This window comes from Heteronotia binoei, chromosome 11 (assembly GCF_032191835.1).
Source record: "Heteronotia binoei isolate CCM8104 ecotype False Entrance Well chromosome 11, APGP_CSIRO_Hbin_v1, whole genome shotgun sequence".
Classification (NCBI taxonomy): domain Eukaryota; kingdom Metazoa; phylum Chordata; class Lepidosauria; order Squamata; family Gekkonidae; genus Heteronotia; species Heteronotia binoei.
The window spans coordinates 24,518,780-24,538,248 of record NC_083233.1 but is presented as its reverse complement, the minus strand read 5'-3'; the positions used below and the strand labels follow the sequence as shown (position 1 = coordinate 24,538,248).

Genomic DNA, 19,469 nt, shown 5'->3' with positions numbered 1-19,469 from the left:
ATCTGCTGGAATCACAGCTGATCTCCAGGCTACAGAGGTCAGTTCCCCTGGAGGAAATGGCTGTTTTGGAAAGTAGACTTTATGGCATCATATCCCAATGAGGTCCCTTCTCTCTAAATCTCCAGGAATGTCCCAGCTTGGAGCTGACTTGCTCACCCACCCCAATACTTGCTTCTGGGCTCTGTTGTTCAAACCCCCTGTGAGAATTTTGCAGAACTCTAAGATTTGACAAACTTTCTAATATTCCCGCCCACAAAAAATGGGGAAATAACCAAAACATATAAAGCAGACAGTTGGAAATTTTCGTCGTTCCACTGCGGCCGCATAGGAGAAAGTAATTTTAAAAGTATGATGGGAGTCAGATTTTATGACGACAATGCTAATTCAAGAAGCATTTTAAGGTAGATGCTGAGCTGATGTAATTTAGTACACTTTCTGGCGATGTCAGGGGTATGCAGCATATGCAAATGAGTTGTGCTAATGAGCTCCGGCCGCTCTTTATCTATGAAATTCAGTTCCGCAGGGCCTGTAAGACAACCCTCTTCCGGCTAGCTTACACCTAACTGACATAGGAAATTAAATGTAGCTCTACCAGATTCTTGCTATACATACCATTGTAATGCTTAATGTTTTTAAGTTTTTAAATGCTTTGAATGTTTATATATTTAAATGCCAATTTAATTTTATGTTTGACTATCTGTTGTGAGCCGCCCTGAGCCACCTTCGTGGGAAGGGCGGGATATAAATAAATGAATGAATGAATGAATGAATGAATGAATGAATGACTCCTGGTTGCAGCCTACCCTTGTCCCTGCTAATTTCCCATATGCAGGACTGTTTTTTGTGCTGAGATGCAATCTGAACACAATGTGAAGTGGGGCAACCTAGGCACTGGTTTACTACCTCAGTAGGAACTATCTCCCATCGTGCTCGGTTAAAGGGCTTCCTTTTAAAAGAACTGTGCAGCCATATTTCTGGCAGAAAATCTGCCATAAAACCAGCTACCAATCACACACTGGAAAAAAAATCTCTTGAACATTAATCAATTTTAGGCTGTGTTCCAGCTACCAGGGCAATTTTTTGACATTGTCCTTCCTTAGGCAGTGATTTTCTTGTCCTGATGCTCCAGGCCCTGAAAACACTTCCTAGATACATCAAGTTAAACCAGCACTGCTTACTTTGATTGGCAGTAGCTCTCAACAGCGTTTGCCATGGCTCAGCCTATCGCATTTATCTCCTTCACGTATATCCCACCTTTCTCCCCAATGGGGACCAGAGCCATTTACATCATTCTCCTCCCCTCCATTTTATTCTCACCACAAGCCTGTGAGGTAGGTTAGACGCTGAGAGTGCAACTGGCCAAAGGTCAACCAGTGAGCTTCCGTGTCAAAATGAGGAACTGAACCCGGATCTCCCAGGTACTAGTGTCCAGCACTAACCGCTACATAAGCAGTGGCTCTCAATACTATACAGGTTCTCTATACAAGAGCCACTGAACTGGCGAGGCCAGGGATTGAGCCTGAAATCTTCCGCGTGCCAAAATGCTGGCTTTATCATCAAGCAACCATTACATGTGGGCATCCCAAAAAACAAAGAGGCAGCCCCCTCCCCACCAGCAGGATGAGAAGCAAGCAAGTGTGCGAAGAGTGTGTGTATATGACCTTCTAACAGTCCTAAATCCTTAAAATACCATTTCAGCAGGCAGCATTTCAAGGGACACCCCACATGATCCTAGCCCTATGAAATAAGGAAGCAGCAGCACAGTATCATATATCTGAAGCTGAACAATACCATCTTTTAAAATCACACAGAATATGTATATGGAAATATTGCTAACCATCTTGTCAGGAAAAACCTCACAACTACAATCAGTAGAAATTAGCAATGTCATCTATTTTTAGACGAAAGCTGCCCATATAATTGTAGTGATCCAACCATCTATTTTCAGGTTCTCTTTCAGTATATCTATTAACAAAGGAAGGGAAGGGACATTAGTATGTGAAACAGCTTGCATCTTTTGGGGATGCAGGGAGAACTGCAGAATCTTTTTGATTCCCTTAGCAATTGTGTGGATCAACAAACACATGAATTACATATATATTGTTCCTTACCATACCATAAACGGCAGGAACCACTGTTCAGAGTCCCAAGACAGAGATGGAGCACCTAAATTCCACACACTATTGAATACTGATTGATTTGCAAATCCAGTTTTAATGTCACAGAGAAATCTGAAATGTCCAAAACAGGCATTACAAGAATTACACAGATATCATACAGAATGAGTTAAAATATTATCTTCCTTCACCATTAACAATCCCCACCCCCCACTAGCCTGCATGACTGGAAGTTTATTCCCATAAATTTGGTGTTGGATGGCGATATATCTGGTATGTTTAAAACAGGGGTGGCCAAACTGTGGCTCGGGAGCTACACATGGCTCTTTCACCACTATTGTGTGGCTCTCAAAACCTCCACTGCCAGTCCAACTGGCTTGGAGGAGGCATTTTTCTCTTTATATCACTTCTCCAAACCAAGCCAGCAGACAGCTTGGAAAATGCATTTCAAATTAAAGTTGCTCTCTTTCCACTTTACCCTGCCCATCTATCAGCTTTCCTTCCATCTCCCTCCCTCCCTGTCTTGCAGCTCTCAGGCATCTGACGTTTATTCTATGTGGCTCTTACATTAAGCAAGTTTGACCACCTCTAGTTTAGAGGATGAAATGTATCTTTTTAAAAAGTTTTTAAGAGAGCACACAACCTAACAGTTTTAGGAACAGAGGGAAGACTTTAGTCATACACACATTATTTTACCCGATAATTACGACTGTGGCCACAAAAACCATTCAGCGTCTGTCTTATAAGGTCCCTTGGTTAATGGTTAAAGAATACAGTAAGAAGGGGAGAGAAAGAGGAGGTTATGAAAGAAGGCATTTCACCCCTCAGTCATGGGGCCTTAAGAACATACTGCTCAGCCTATTTGATACGTGGTATGAGATAATAGGTTAACAGTGACATATATTTTATAGGTCACTGACTTTTGTTAAGTTTAAGGTTTATTCAGGGTGATTTTTGTTTTTTGTTTATGTAAAGAGAAAATGATTTTATATATATAGGCAAATATATATATACATATTGTAAAAGTACTTGTTGTATACTGTTTAAAGATAAAAATATTCAAAAAAAATTTAAATTGTAAAAAAAAAAACAAATTTTAAAACCTGGCGGCATCAGACGCTGAGAAAGTCACCATGATATGGCAGGGAGACATGTTATTTTTGTGTGCGTGTTTGTAAAATGTAACCATGTTGTGACCTTTGTTCACTGGAAAAAAAAAAACTAGTGTCAATGTCGCTGAATACTAGTGTCAGTCTCAGCTCTGTGTCTTAAATCTATAGCACAATGCAAACTACACCAGAATGTTTACACCTGAAGTGTCTTCGTTTTCCTGCTATGTAATTTGATTGGCCCTAATAAAAAGTATTATGTGGGAAAAAAAAAAAAGAACATACTGCTGTCCTATGAGGGCAAGAAAGCATATTTAAAGAGCTAAAGATAGCCGTGTTGGTCTGCAGCAGAACAGCTCAATTCGAGTCCAGTAGCATCTTACAGACCAACACGATTTTTGGGGGGTATGTGCTTGAATATAAGCTGTTTGTGAAAAGCTACATTTCTCCCACTGCTCTGCACTAATGGAAAGGTGTTTAAAAATACACACTGTACCTCAAACATACACACAACTTTATTCATTTTCATACAGATGAATATGAAATTATACCCTTGTATAAGGTTAGTTAGAGTGAAGCCACACATCTTCTTTTGCAAAAGTGTATTTATTAGTAAGGGAAAAGTGTGCCCCTTGGGCACCCCCTAGAGCCACACCTGCAGATAACAGTTCAATTCATGTTGCTCCAAAAGGGGCAGCTGGTTGAAAACAATAAATGTAAGTGGGAAAAGTAGGTGTTGCAGAGATATTTCAGTAGTGTACACAAACCACATGACTCTCTCTCAAGGGGAGTCCCATTTTCACTGGCATCTGCATTTCTGATCAGTGGCCATAAAGACATCAGCTGGCTTCTGAAAGAAGGCAAGACCACTAGCAGCAGCCTATTGGTCATTCATGGAACACTGTCCCATTGGCTATTTGCAGTTCAAAGGAAAGTTCCAGAACATCCTAGATGACACAGCCTCTGGTGCTGCCTGGGGGATGGGGTTCGGGCTCAGCCTTACTTCTCCATAAGGGCTTCCAGCTGCTCCTGAAGAGAGGCCAACTGCAGAGAAAAAGAATAAATGGGGGGGGGGAGAGGTAAGGATGGTATTGTCAGTGCTTAATATTCAAGATCCAGAAGCTGTTCTGGCTGCACGCAAAACAGACCTGCCCCTCCTTAGCACCATCACTGTTCAGTCCAAGGGAGACATGCATCCCCCCCACCTCCTCTCACTGCTCCTCCTCCTCATTCACTGAGAAGCTGTGGCAATTCCCCCAAATTCCCCCATTCCTTTCCCTTCCTTTCTCCCCATATTCAGCCTCCCACTGCCAGCACAGTCTTGCCCCTCAAAAGACAAAAGAGTAGACTTTCAGTCCTAGCTGTCATCTAACAGGTCAAACAACCCAATTACCAGTACGCCTTCGGGGCCGTAGGGGGTATTTAATCCGACAGTCTGAAGCAGAGTGACACCCCAAGTCAACAGACTCAGAAAGGGGTAATACTGCTTGTGGCTGTACTGTAAAGGGTCAGAACCAATCTGAAGCACTCTGTTGGACACAGAGAGGGGTGCCCTGGGGAAACCCTACATTTAGGGCATAAACTGTCCAAGCCTGGGAAAGCCAAGATGGAATGAAAGGGATGGCAAAAGGCTCCACTGTAGAGCAGTGAAACCAATGAAGTTTAAGGTTCACACACAAGCCACATTCAGACATCATGACAAGCTGGGGTTAGTCATTATAAGAACTTCAGAAAGGCCTTGGGTTTGCGTACTCCCATGTGCCATTCGCTATAGAAGACTTTCTGGTCCAAAACAAGCTGCAATCCAGCTCAGGAAGCAAGAAAAAAACCCCTTTCCTTTGTGGTTTGGACACTGACGGACTATGTTTTGCTGCACATCAGAAAGTACAGCTGCAGTGGAATGCAGGAGAAGGCAGGGTGGGATCGTGTGAGCCCATGTCTAGTTCCCATAATTGAATGCCGCGAGACTAAAAAAGGAGACATCAGAGATGCAAAAGGAAATAAATGCTGTTCTCCACAAGAGAATCCAAGAATATCTCCATTTAAGAAGAAGAGTTGGTTTTATACCCTGCCTTTCACTACCTGAAGGAGTCTTGGAGTAGCTTACAGTCGCCTTCCCTTCATCTCCCCACAACAGACACCCTGTGTGGTAGGTGAGGCTAAGAGAGCTCCGAGAGAACTGTGACTGACCCAAGATCACCCAGCTGGCTGCATGTGGAGGAGTGAATCAAACCCGATTAGAGTCTGCTGCTCTTAACCACGCTGGTTCTCTTTAAGAGATTATAGGCTACAGTATATAGCATTTCCTGGTAACTCAGCTGTTAAGACCATGCTTAGTCCTCTAGATTACCAAGCACAGCAAATTCTTTCCCTGACAAACTTTTCATACTCAAAATATGCTGGGACATTTTGATACACCACTGACAAGTTTGCAAGTTGCTATCTGCTGGTTTGCCAAACTGGTCCATCCCCTGTTCTGCTCGACAGCACGGCAGATGTGAATGGCTTACCTCTTGCTTCTCACGCTCTTCTTGCTGTTTGAACTCATCCAGCACAGCTTGCAGACGGGTCTGGCAAAAATAAGAAAACATGACCATTGTTGCTGCTATTCTCTATCTGAAAACACTACGATGATGATAATGAGAACAAAATGCACAGCGGGGTCTCCTGCTTGGGCTGACCCCTACTCCAAGAGACCACAAAAGAGGGCAGTTTGTTTATTCAGAAAGTGTCTATCCCACCCTTCCATAAACACAGTGCTCAGGGTGACTCATGAAGCTAGGAACTGAAACATTTTAATCTAGAAATACTGAATAGCAGAGAGAGAAGGAAGTACAGGCCGTGCAGTTTGCATAACTGGATCTGTAATACTGGCGTCAGATTTCCACACTCCTAACATGCCAGAGAGTAAGGTGAAACAGCAAAGTGTTGCCTTGTCCCCCTTACAAACTGATTGCTTAGTCACTTTCAGAATTTCCCTGATGACAAACAAGATGTGAACCCAAGTCATTTAGGACTTCCTGGCTATCTGGGACATCTTTTTTCCCCTGCTGAATCAGATGTCTCCTTTTTATAAAGTCCCAGCTCAAGTAGGGCTTTTTGGCTATATGGGACCTCTATATGCTTGCTTAACTAGGATGCTCCAGGTTATAAATCTTCCCCAGTCTTAGATGAACGGAATAAAGGACAAGGATCCTGATACTGGACTCACCTTGAGAGCCAGGTTCTCTACCCTCATAATGAGATCTTCTTGGCGCTTCCTGCGCTCCTGGGTCTCTTGAAGCTTGTCTTTCAGATTGTCGATCTGCTTCTGGATCCCCAGGGCTGGAAGACAGAACACAGAAGCTGGCATTCCCCAGTGAAACAGACCATGTACTCCATTACATTTCCTTGCAGAAGCCACTGATTCAGATCATCCACCAGCATAATGCCCCCACCCCGGGCTGCTCACCTATCTGGTTGGCCCCTTCGTTTTCTTGCTGCTGCCCATCTGATTCGTTCAGCTTGCCTTGCAGCCTTCTCTCCAGGTCTTCTTCCGTATCCATGATGTTTAGGTCTTCATCGTCATGGTGATCCCTCTCATCTTCATCTTCACTACTGCTACTGATGTCATTAAATATCTCTCTGAGTTCATCGTGTTCTACTTGGTTAAAGCAGCAAAGGGAAAAAAGGGTGTGGGCGGAGACAGCTAACAGATCTTTAACGCAGCTATAAATTTCAGCCTGAGAAATGCTGCTAACACTGCAGTTTCATCTCCTCTGCTTGCACATTTTAGATGCCTCATCTTCCTTAAAAAGGTCTTACAGAAATTTCAGTCCAGCTTCAGGGATCTAAGAGTAAACCAACCTGTACTTAGGAGTCAGTTTGGCAAAAGGAACTACAGATGTATTAAGAGAAGTTGGCTGGCGAGTTGGAGTAGAGCTGGGGAGACCAGGGTTCAAATCCCCACTCACCTACGAAGCTTGCTGGGTGAGCAATGGACAGTTGTGCTTTCTCATGTCAACCAGACTCCACCCATCTCACAGGATAAAAAAGGGAGGAAACCTTTGCTATGCCACCCAACACCCCTTTGGGAATGGCTAGGATAAAATCAGAGATAGGCTTAAGGGCAAACTATGGCAGAGATGGACAGCATTTTCACCCAGAGCACATGGTTTGAGTTCAGCCATCTCTACAAAAGCATCTAGAAGTAGCACGTGACCTTTCAAGGGACTGCAGCCTTTGGCAACTAGATGGAAGAAAGCTGTCATACCTGATGAGCCGTGGCCCTGCTTGTGGCTGGACATCCCCGGGGAAGAAATATCCAAGCCTGTGAGTGAACCATGGTGGTCCGCTTCTTTTGTTTCGTCTTCTGCAATGATTTCCCAGCCTGACAGCAGGCACAGAAGAGTCAAAGGAAAACCAGATCAGCCAGAAGGGAACTCACGTTTCTAGGGTGACATTCTTGGGCGAGTGAGAAACCACAATCCAATTGCTCACATAAATCAATGTCTATACCTGTTCTCGTCTTCCAGCCATAGCTTTTCTTTTTGGCCTAGTTAACTCTTACTTTGCTGCCCATATCTGACAAATACAGTCTTACGTGCTCCTGTACCTTTTACCTGAAACTGTACTTACCTAGTACCAACTTTACAGTGCTAATCTTCTCAATGTATTTCTGGGGCCCAATCAAACCCTCTCTCATACTCCCTTGTGCTAAGCCAGGCCCACGGGATGAAACTGGCCCATCCAGGGCTCTTACCCAGCCTGTGAGCAACCGGTCATTCATTACCTTTAGAAGAAGAAAACTGTAAATTTATACCCCGCCCTTCTCTCTGAATTAGAGACTCAGAGCGGCTCACAATCTCCTTTACCTTCCTCCCCCACAATGACACCCTGTGAGGTGGGTGGGGCTGAGAGGACTCTCACAGCAGCTGCCCTTTCAAGGACAAGTCTGCGAGAGCTATGACTAACTCAAGGCCATCCCAGCAGGTGCAAGTGGTGGAGTGGGGAATCAAACCCGGTTCTCCCAGATAAGAGTCCACACACTTAACCGCTACACCAAACTGGCTCTCAACAGAGGTTGTGCATTAAGTCATTGCACACTGTCCCAGTTCTAATGCATAATGGGCAGTGGAAGTAGGAGATACTGTAAAGAAGCACTGTAAAAGGGTTAATGTTATAAGCATGTTGGTATTTTGAGTAAAAAATAGCATTGTTAATGGGGTTTGCCTGTGTCCTGTATAAAGTTCATTTCTCCAGCACCTGGCATTGTTTTATGGCACACATGGCTAGGCCCAGCAAATTGACATCTATGTCTGATTCGGCCCTCGCAATAAATGAATCTGATACTCAGGTGCTAAGCTAAGCAGACCCATTGTCAAATCTCTTTCTAGCACAAGCCTACCAACAGAATGCTTTGAAAAAAAATCAACATGGCCACCATTGTGCCTCTGAATGAAAAAAAAAAACCCTCCTTCAACTGAACCTGGACTCTTGAGATATTTAGGCTTCCTTCTGCCATGACAGGCATGGCAGAACTGCCCAGTGAAAGCTCAGAAGTCAAGAGTTTTGGTGTGGGAACTATAACATCTTTTGCTCCATCTGGAATATTTCTCTTCTCTATGCCTAAATACCTGGGTTCCAATATGCTCTTGCCCATTTCCTCTCTACCTACCAATCACAGCCAAAACTGATGATTACCAGAATATATTGTCTTAATGTATTAAACCTTGTAAGTATTTTTGCACCAGCACTGAATTTAAAAAACTGCCTTGACAGTGGAAAGGTAGGCAACTGTTTTATGACAAACTGCTGGGAGTATTTTATGTGTATATGAGGGTTTTCTATTATTTAATCCCAAAGCAGAACGGGGTGGTTCAGTTTGCAGACTGTGCATGCAGGGAGGTGGTGTGTTTTACCATTCAGGAAATGTAAAAACAGTCTATGTAAGGCAAATCCCATTTTAGGTGTTATGAAAGGATACGGACACTGACAGCTTCAGCATCTGTGCTCAGCAGGCGCTTCACTTCCTTCTCCACATCAGGAGACTCAATGTACTGGGCCAGAGAGAGGGGGAAAGAGAGAAAAGGCAGGTATTTAACACTCAGCAAAAAAAAAAGACAGCCCTACTAGCTGCCGGCTATGCCTCAAACATACTTTGCTGCCTTGGGGACCCTGAGTTGGGTGGAAAAGTGGTATAAAAATGTTTTATACCATCCCCCCACCAAAAAAAAAACCATTGGCAACATTTCAACCTCTTTGCTTCCAAAGACATTGTTGTTGCGCTCTCATAAAACTCACTACCGCCCCCTTGATCTCTTGAGTATTCTAAACAGGTCTCAACTTCCTCCCCAAAGCCCTACTAAATACCTTGACCTGAGGAAGGGAGCTTCAACTCTCAAAAGTTTACAACCTGGACATCTAGTTGGTCTTCAGGGTGTTAATTAGGGGTGTGCAGTTCTACCTGAGCTGAAAATTTAACTAAAAAACACCTTGCCTATATTATTTGGGTATATTTCGGCATCTCAAATTAATTTGGGATTTCTTGGAGGGGGGAAATCCCCTCAAAAAACCCTGGATATATTTGGGGATTACCAGGCAGATCCAAAAACAACAGAGAGGTAAGAGAAAACAGATGTTTTTCAGGCTTCTACTGCAGTCCCTTTAAAGTTTAAAGGGACTGCAAAAGACAGCCTGAGGATCAGCTGTGCCAGTGGGGAGCAGACTGTTCCTGACAGCTCAGCTTGGGGCTGTCTTCTCATGCAGCCTGGTTTACACCAGTGTGCAGAAGAAGCCAGTCCTCTGCCAACAGAAACAGGTTCCTCCCCACAGACTGGGCTTTGTGCTGGCTTCTCCTATAAGCCCAGCCAGGATCTTCTGTGCCACGTGGAGCAATGTGCTCCAGGGGCTCCCTTCTCCTGCAGCCTTGTATAAACCAGACTGAAGGAGAAACGAGCCCAGCCAGGATCAGCTGTGCCCATAGAAGAAGATATTGGATTTATATCCCTCCCTCCACTCAGAGTGGTTCACAATCTCCTTTACTTTCCTCCCCCACAACAGACACCCTGTGAGGTGGGTGGGGCTGGAGAGGGCTCTCACAGAAGCTGCCCTTTTAAGGACAACCTCTGGCAGAGCTATGGCTGACCCAAGGCCATTCCAGCAGGTGCAAGTGGAGGAGTGGGGAATCAAACCCGGTTCTCCCAGATAAGAGTCCGCACACTTAACCACTACACCAAACTGGCTCTTGTTCCCCACCAGCTCAGCTGACTTTTTTTTTTAACCAGTATTTTTCTTCTTGGGTCTATTGGACCTGAAAAAAATTTGGGATTTCCAAAAAATCCCAGATCCAAATGCCATACCATATTGAGATCTGTAATTTTTCTAAAATCCCCCAATTTTGGGGGGGAGGGTGTCTAATAGACCCAAACAAAAATACTAGTTAAATATTTTTGCACACCCCTAGTGTTAAGTGGTAAAGTGCAGTACTGTAGTCCAAGTTCTCTGCTCATGACCCGAGTTTGATCCTGGCAGAAGCTGGGTTCAGGTAGCCGGCTCAAGCTTGACTCAGCCTTCCATCCTTCCAAGGTCGGTAAAATGAGTACCCAGCTTGCTGGGGGCGGGGAAAGTGTAGATGACTGGGGAAGGCAATGGCAAACCACCCTATAAAAAGTCTGCCATGATACGACATCACCCTAGAGTCGGAAACGACTGGTGCTTGCACAGGGGATGACATTTACCTTTTAGTGTTAACAGACCAACATGGCCACCCACCTGAAACTATCCTATGCCAAGTCAACCCAGTCTAAGTTCAATGATTTCCATGCACCTAGAAGAGCAAACTCTGCATAGGACTGCACTGTATGAGACGCATCTAAAGCTGAACAATGTTCAGGGTTGAATTTATGGCTGGTTTTTAAAATGTCTTTCCTCCTTCGCCCTGGTCTCTGAACAAATGGCAGTTTTAGTTCTGGCATGTCTGAGCAACAAACATCACTTTAACAAATGAGTTTCTAAGGTTTGTTGTGCACAAACAGATTCTGTGAGAACTGTCCTGTTCTTTCCCCTGGGGCAAGGTTTTGTGTGATTGTAGCTCAATGCTGATCCTTTGATCTTGACAACAAAGCTCCCGCTACGTAGGGGAACGATGCAACTCACCTTCTTCTTGGCTGTCTTTCTGAATCGCCTCTTCCTCACATTCTTCAATGGAAGAGTGACTGGAACACAGCAGCAAAGTGGTTAACAAAAAGGAGAGTGGGAGATGAGAAGGACACATGACTAACTAAACAGACTGTCCTGCTTCTCCTGCCCCACTAGCCGGGCAAGGCAGACGAGAACAGGCATGGGCCCCCTCTGAAGAGGTGGAACAAGGCCAGTGTTCTTCGCCACAGAAATGAATGGAGGTGAGTGGGTGGTTCCATGGGCAGGCAGCCTTGCTAAACATTCCCCAAGTCTTTTCAGGATCAGTGGAAAGGACTGAATGGGAAAAGAGGAAGAGGGCGATAGTCCCCCTACTCACTGCCATGGTTCCAAATGAACTTCTTCTCCCGATCCTTGTCCTTCTTCTTGTTGGCTCTGGGGTCTGTACTTGTAGCTGGCTCTTCCAAAGGGGGGTACAGTTCACCATCTACCGTGCACACAAGCATCTGAACCCCCCCACAAATACAAAAGAGATAACTGCAAATATAGGAAGGCTTACAGGCACACCAAATGCTTCATCAAAAATTGTATCAGCAGTCATGCACCCCAAAGAAAACACAAACCTGCCTTATACTGAGCCAAAACATTCATTGAGCAATGTTAGCTTTGTTGATTCTGAGTTGCAGTGGTTCTCTGGGGACTTCAGTATCACCCACTATCTGATTCTTTTCAGTGGAGATTCCAGGACATTGAACCTGGAATCTTCTGCATGCAAAACAAGTGCTCTACCATTCAGCCACAGTCTTGCCTCTCAAAGATCAATTAAGTTTCAAGAAATATAGTTTTCTACGCTTCAAGGTAGGATAAAATGTTTTATAACAGAGCTAATAAGAACATAAGAGAAGCCATGTTGGATCAGGCCAATGGCCCATCCAGTCCAACACTCTGTGTCACAGAGTGGCCAAAACAAAAGGAGGTTCACAAGTGGGTCTAGAAGCCCTCCCACTGTGCCCCCCCAAGCACCAAGAATACAGAGCATCACTGCCCCAGACAGTTCCAATAATATGCTCTGGCTAATAGCCACTGATGGACCTCTGCTCCATATTTTTATCCAAGCCCCTCTTGAAGCTGGCTATGCTTGTAGCTGCCACCACCTCCTGTGGCAGTGAATTCCACATGTTAATCACCCTTTGGGTGAAGAAGTACTTCCTTTTATCCATTCTAACCCGACTGCTCAGCGATTTCATTGAATGCCCACGAGTTCTTGTATTGTGAGAAAGGGAGAAAAGTACTTCTTTCTCTACTTTCTCCATCCCATGCATAACCTTGTAAATCTCTGTCATGTCACCCCGCAGTCAACGTTTCTCCAAGCTAAAGAGCCCCAAGCGTTTTAACCTTTCTTCATAGGAAAAGTGTTCCAAATCTTTAATCATTCTAGTTGCCCTTTTCTGGACTTTTTCCAATGCTATCATATCCTTTTTGAGTGTGGTGACCAGAATTGTATACAGTATTCCAAATGAAACCGCACCCTCGATTTAAACAGGGGCATTATACTAGCTGATTTGTTTTCAATTCCCTTCCTAATAAATCCCAGCATGGCGTTGGCCTTTTTTATTGCAATCGCACAGTGTCTTGACATTTTCAGTGAGTTATCTACAACGACCCCAAGATCTCTCTCTTGGTCAGTCTCTGCCAGTTCACACCCCATCAACTTGCATTTGTAGCTGGGATTTTTTGCCCCAATGTGCATTACTTTGCACTTGGCCACATTGAACCTCATCTGCCACGTTGACGCCCACTCACCCAGCCTCAACAGATCCCTTTGGAGTTCCTCACAATCCTCTCTGGTTCTTACCACCCTGAACAATTTAGTGTCATCCGCAAACTTGGCCACTTCACTGCTTACTCTCAACTCCAAATCATTAATGAACAAGTTAAAGAGCATGGGACCCAGTACTGAGCCCTGCGGCACCCCACTGCTTACCTCCCTGCACTGTGAAGATTGCCCATTTATACTCACTCTCTGTTTCCTATTAATTAGCCAGTTTTTGATCCACAAGAGGACCTGTTCTTTTACTCCATGACTCTAGAGCTTACAATGGAGCCTTTGATGAGAAACTTTATCAAATCCGTAAGAAGTTGCATCATGGACATGAGATAGGGGACAGGTCATTCAAGAGAAGCATCTAATGAAAGGCCATCTACAGATGCAGCGGGGGTGGGTCAAGAATTGGACTCTCTGATAGGACCTACCTGACAAACATCTGCCGTCTTATAGAAAGTTTTCTTATCAATGGTTTTTAAGCTCTCGATGATGCAGGGTAGGTCCACCAGTTTGGCAGCTAATGGGACACGGTCAACGCGCACAATCCCATGGCGCCCATCCGCTGCAGAATGACAGGAAAAGCAGTTGGGCTTTTTTAACTTACCTACTCACAATGACATCTTGACCTGTTGGGTATGTATGAAATTTTACAGCACAGCAAACAGTGCCACCAATTCAGAACTCTATATTCCTTCCATCTCCACCTAAGAGGGAGAAGACTGAGCAACTACCAAGCTTGAACAAGGATTTGTGTTATCTCACTCAGTACAGTTGAGTGTATTCAGTGGACTGAATCCTCTTTGATTATTGTTTGATACTGGCCTCTCCTTTTAACTTCTCCATGTTCTCCCCCACTCCTTTCTATTGCTTGAATTTTAAGTGTAAATTTCACTGCTTCAAATGGAAACTCCTATGCATCTTATAGAGTGAGCTCCAACTCCTGAAAATTTATACTGGGATTACTTTTGATAGCATTTAAGATGCTACCAGGCTCCTCTTTAATTGTGCTAACAAAGACTAACACAGCTACCCATTCTGAATTATTATCATTATTATTATGGATAGTCTAGACTAGCCCGACCTTGTCAGATCTTGGAGGCTAAGCAGGGTTGATCCAATTTAGTACTGGGATGAGAGGCCACCAAGGAAGCCCAGGGTTGCTACGCAGAGGCAGCCAATGGCAAACCACCTCTTGTTTGTTTCTTGCCTTAAAAATCCTATGTATTGCCTAAAGAGTATGCACCCTGACAGCACTTTGGGCACATTATTATCTTTACAGTATCATCTTCTTGCAGTGATAGTGAAGCAACCTGTAGAACAGTCCTTCTGGGCTCCCTGGAGTGCAGGGCAAGGAGGCCCAGGAATGCCATCCTAAGCCTGGGCACTTGCGCGCCAGACTTTGGCAATGAGATACAAGGACAAACAGACAAGATTCTCATTCTCTTACCATGCAACTCAATGGTGAGCCGGTCCTTCAGGGCGACACTTCCGGACTGGACTGCCCTCCGTACAGTAGAAGCATATTCCTTAGATGAAAGGGACCAAGGGTATAAGACAGGCAATGTTAGGTCATGCTACCCAGCTGCATTTCTTTGGCACCAGAATAAAGCAGGTTTTTAAAAGGCATTTATTATAAAGGTCCCTTACCGGAGGCAGTCGGAGTACAAACTGGCTCTCCAATTCATAGGGCGCATCATCCTTGTTTTTGCTCATCTTTTGTTCTTGGGTTCCAGAAAACAAAAAGTGAAATGGCATGGTTATGCACTGGCCTAACGATACAGACTCTGGTATTCTCCTTGCTAGGAGTCGCAGAAGGGTGGCACGCACACCAACAAACTTTGCCCACAGACGCCTTATTTTAGGGAACTAGAGAATTTGCTAAAGTCATCCACAATTGCATGTTCTAGACCCAAAGCTTGCTAAGAGCCACTTGAAATAAAAGCGCAACAGAGGAAGCAGTCCCTGCATATGCACTGGCTTTCCTCCGCAATTTCTTGTGCTTTGAAACATAAAACTTTCATGGCTTCAAGACTTTTCACTTCAAGACTGCTCAGCTTTTGTCAAGGCTATCTCCAGTTCTTTCAAATAAGGCAAGATCAGCAGCATCAGATGTTCAGGTGCGATCACAGACTTCAGCATCACAAATGTTATACCAACCTTACGGTGTAATTTCACAACTGGAAGCATAAGGAGAACGCAGCCATTGGGGCAAGGAGACTGCCGTGATTGGAGCAAGAGGTGTTGAACGGCTAAGCAAGAAAAAGCAGGAGATTGGGGGCAGCAATCCTAAGCAGGGCTTCTCCAAAGTAAGTCACATGTTGTTCCATGGGGCTTACTCCTAGGAACATGCTCTTAGGATAGGAGCCTGGATCAGCAGCCAACTCCTAGCAGGCAAGCACCCTTCAATAAGCAGTTCATCTCCTGATAGGCATTAGGGAGGATCACAAGGGAACCTAGTGGGTTGGGTGATTTTGGTTAGTCTCAATAAATAAAAGGCATTACTGGTGCCGTGATGGCCACGAGCATCAATGGCTTTACAAGGGACTTAGACTTATGGAGGAGTGGTCCATCAAGTAAAGGGAACCTCCCCTTCCAGAGGCAGTAAGCCTTTGAATCCCAATGCTAGGAGGCAACAGCAGGGAAGGGCCTTGTCCCCCATACCCTGTTGGCCCTCCTGAGCAAGCGGTTGTTGGGTAATGCGTGAAAGAGAATGCTGGAGTAGATGGACTACTGATCTGATACAGCAGGGTTTTTGTTACGCTTTCCATCGAAGCGGAGTTACAGCCTTCTAAACGCACTGATTTCACAGCTTTTGTTACATGGATACCACATTTGTGACAGGAAGCAGATGCTGCTGTCTCAGATCACAGAACCTCAGCAGGGTGTGCGGTTCATCCACCCCAACCCCTGCCCCAAAAGCTTGCAATTCTCCTTTGAATTACTTCAGAAAAGCAGCAAGAATCTTTGCGTTTGAGACCAGCCTATTCCTTCTTCTAGAGAGAGCTACAGACCCAGCACCAGAGAAATGTAAAAGAAACAAATGCATTACTTGTGGACGCCATCTTTCCTCTTCTTTGCTTCACGCAAACGTTTATAAAAAGTTGTACCATTCAAAAAAACTAAACATAAATGCAGAAAAAGATTCAGTTAAAAAAAAAGAAAAAGAAAAGAAAAGTGACTTCAGGTGAAACATTCTATTACTCAAAGGAGATTAAACACACCAATCACTGTTCCTCTGTCTCTATCAGGGCTTTTTTGGTAGCAGGAACTCCTTTGCATATTAGGGTACATTCCCCTGATGTAGCCAATCCTCCAAGAGCTTACAGGGCTCTTCTTACAGGGCCTACTGTAAGCTCCAGGAGGGTTGGCTCCATCAGGGGTATGTGGCCTAACGTGCAAAGGAGTTCCTACTACAAAAAAACCCCTTGGTCTCTATGAATAAGATGCCAAATTTTGTAATATACAGTATAAGGTTATTTCTTCCTATCATCCCCCCCAACTTATCCCCCTATTAAAAAGATATTTGCTCAAGGACTAACCAAGGTGGCTCATCATCAATGTCAGTCTTTCAAAAACATTCAAAACATCCACTAAGCATAACTGCTGGCAAAGAGGGAGGCAGTCCAGAAGTATTTTGAACTCTCTGAAGCACTAATTTAAATGCGAAATATTATACCGAGCACTTCACATATAGCATCTCCTTCATCCATGCAATAAGTCTTGCAAGGGAAGTCAGTACTGCCTCCATCTTTTGAAGTGGAAGGCTGAGAGAGGCTTGCAGTTTGTGGCAGAGATCTGAACCAAGGATTTTTAGAATTCATTGCTCAGTCTCAGAGATAAAACTAACCAGTTTGGTTTGGTTTTTTAAAGAACCTCTTACAAGAAAAGAACTCGCCTGGTGATTCTTACACAAGATGCCAATTAAGTCAGGGCAGGAATTCAGATCTGGGAGGAAACAAGCATCCGTTCTGAATCCTCCTGGAATGCGGCTGAAATCGAGCACCCATCACACTCGGGTGCCTTAATCAGCACCTTAATCAGCACTGACGGAGATGCTATGTTATACAAAATGAGTCTATCTGATCCCATCATTATCTACTCTCGCTGCCAATGACTCTCCAAGGTCAGAAGGTCTTCCCCAACCTGACTGTCAATCTATTTTCTTTTTCAGCTGGACAAGCCAGGGTTTGAACACAGGGCCTCCTGTAAGCCAAAATGTGCTGTACTGTTGAATTTCACCCAATGCCACCCCTGAAACTGATTAAAATCTTCACTAGTAGATATAATGATGGCCACTAGCACAGAAGGTTTTAGAATAGATTCAGGCCACCTCCACACCCAGCAGCATGCTTCTCTGAAACCTAGCGCTAGGAGGCAACATCAGGGTACTGGTGGTGGAGCACACTCTTGATTCACAGTAGACTTATGGCAACCCTATAGGGTTTTCAAGGCAAGAGATTAACAGAGAGGGTTGCCAGGACTCTAACCCTAGAAATATCTGGGGACTTTGGAGGTGGAGCCAGAAGCAAGGATTTGACAAGCACAACTGTACTCCAATGGGAGTTCTGGCCCTCACATTTAAAGGGATCACACTCCTTTTCAATGCCTTCCTTTCATTGGAAATAATGCAGGATAGGGGCACATTCTTTGGGGGCTCATAGAATTGGACCCCCTGGTTTTTGAAACTTGAAGGGTGTTTTGAGGAGAGGCATGTCTCTACCACAGAAAACAGGCCCCTAGAGCCCCAAATACCAATTGATCAACTCTCCATTATACCCTATAGAAATTAGTCTCCATAGGGTATAATGGAATGCCCAGCAGACATTTCCCTCCCCCCCACCAGTGAGTTTGTGTGAGCTAGCTCACAGATTTTTAGCCTCCAACTCACACATTTTTGTTGTAGCTCAGGAAGGATGACCCCAGAGCATACTAATTGATGCAGTAGCTCACAACTTTAATGCCTGTAGCTCACAAAGTAGAATTTTTGCTCACAAGACTCTGCAGGTTAGAGGGAACATTGCCCCCCCCCCCCAGCTTTCTGGTGACCCTGAAGTGATGGGGAGGGCCTCCAAAACCGGGGGATCCCCTGCCCCCAACTGGGCTCCCACCCAACAACTAACCAGGGCCAAAGCGTGAGTCGAGTCCAGTGGCACCTTTAAGACCAATAAAGTATAATTCTAGGTTAAAGCTTTTGTGTTGGGCTGGCATGGCAATACCAGGGAAGGCCTCTTTGCCCCCTCCCTCCTTGTCGGCCACTAACTGATGCTGGATGGGATGGGCCACTGGTCTGACCCAGTGAGGCGCCTCCTCCCATCTCGGAAAATGTGGAGGCTTGGCCCCACACTTCTGGGGAGGTGGGGCTTTGAGGACAGAAACAGAAAAATGACCTGGGGGGGGGACGTTATAGAAACGTGTTCCTGCATCTTTGGGAAGGGGGTGGCCAGGATTTCATATTTGGTGGGGCCCACAGCAGGATTTGTAGTTTGGGGGGCGGGGGCCACCTGGTTTGATGGCCCTGGACTCACAGCACTGTAAACTGCCTTGAGGTCCTCAAGCTAACCCCGCCCTTTGCCTGCGTAGTCACAGCAGCTCTGCTCCTCCCCACCCCTTTCTTATGCGCCCCTCTCTCAGAGACTGCTTGACTCTCCCCCCGCCCCCCCCCTTTTTGCTCTGCAAGCTGTGTTAGGGAAAAAAGGGAAGGAAAGGTCCCCTGTGCAAGCACCAGACTCTCCCCCCGCCCCCCCTTTTTGCTCTGCAAGCTGTGTTAGGGAAAAAAGGGAAGGGAAGGTCCCCTGTGCAAGCACCAGTCGTTTGCGACTCTGGGGTGACGTTGCTTTCCCAACGTTTTCCCGGCAGACTTTTTACGGGGTGGTTTGCCATTGCTTTCCCCAGTCTTTTACACTTTCCCCCCAGCAAGCTGGGTACTCATTTTACCGACCTGGGAAGGATGGAAGGCTGAGTCAACCTTGGGCCAGCTACCTGAACCCAGCTTCCGCCAGAATCGAACTCAGGCGCTGAGCAGAGAGTTCAGACCACAGTACTGCTGCTTTACCACTCTGTGCAACGGGGAGCGAAAGATGCAAAATACCAGCAGCGGTGATACTACTTGTTCAGAGGGGAAGTGAGCAAAGGGGACAGATTGGGGGCCCTCCAAGGAGGGAGAGCCATACAGTTGGAAGGGGGGGGGGGTTGAAAGGACGGGCCTCACCCCCAGGCTTATAGACACAGTGGGGCCCGGGGGAGTCACTTAGGGGGTTTCGGGGTTGGGCAGCCTAGTTTTGAGGACTCTGTGGAGAGGGG

At 45.3% G+C, this 19,469-nt stretch overlaps 1 protein-coding gene across 2 annotated transcripts; it reads right to left on the bottom strand.

Moving 5' to 3' along the window:
• Positions 1-3,723: 3,723 nt before the first annotated feature.
• On the bottom strand, positions 3,724-16,351 carry TAF7L (TATA-box binding protein associated factor 7 like). 2 transcript variants are annotated; one of them, XM_060249066.1, is made up of 12 exons: positions 16,219-16,351; positions 14,817-14,890; positions 14,617-14,695; positions 13,598-13,731; positions 11,724-11,850; positions 11,363-11,421; positions 9,192-9,264; positions 7,479-7,595; positions 6,678-6,869; positions 6,438-6,550; positions 5,737-5,796; positions 3,724-4,270 (listed from the first exon to the last, which is right to left on the bottom strand). In XM_060249066.1, exons 1-12 carry the CDS (start codon positions 16,277-16,279, stop codon positions 4,226-4,228), a joined length of 1,134 nt encoding a protein of 377 aa, XP_060105049.1. In that variant the 5' UTR covers positions 16,280-16,351; the 3' UTR covers positions 3,724-4,225. The 2 variants fall into 2 exon arrangements, with proteins under 2 accessions (XP_060105049.1, XP_060105050.1); XM_060249067.1 differs by having other exon boundaries at positions 6,678-6,866; positions 16,219-16,350.
• Between the last annotated feature and the right edge of the window lie 3,118 nt (positions 16,352-19,469).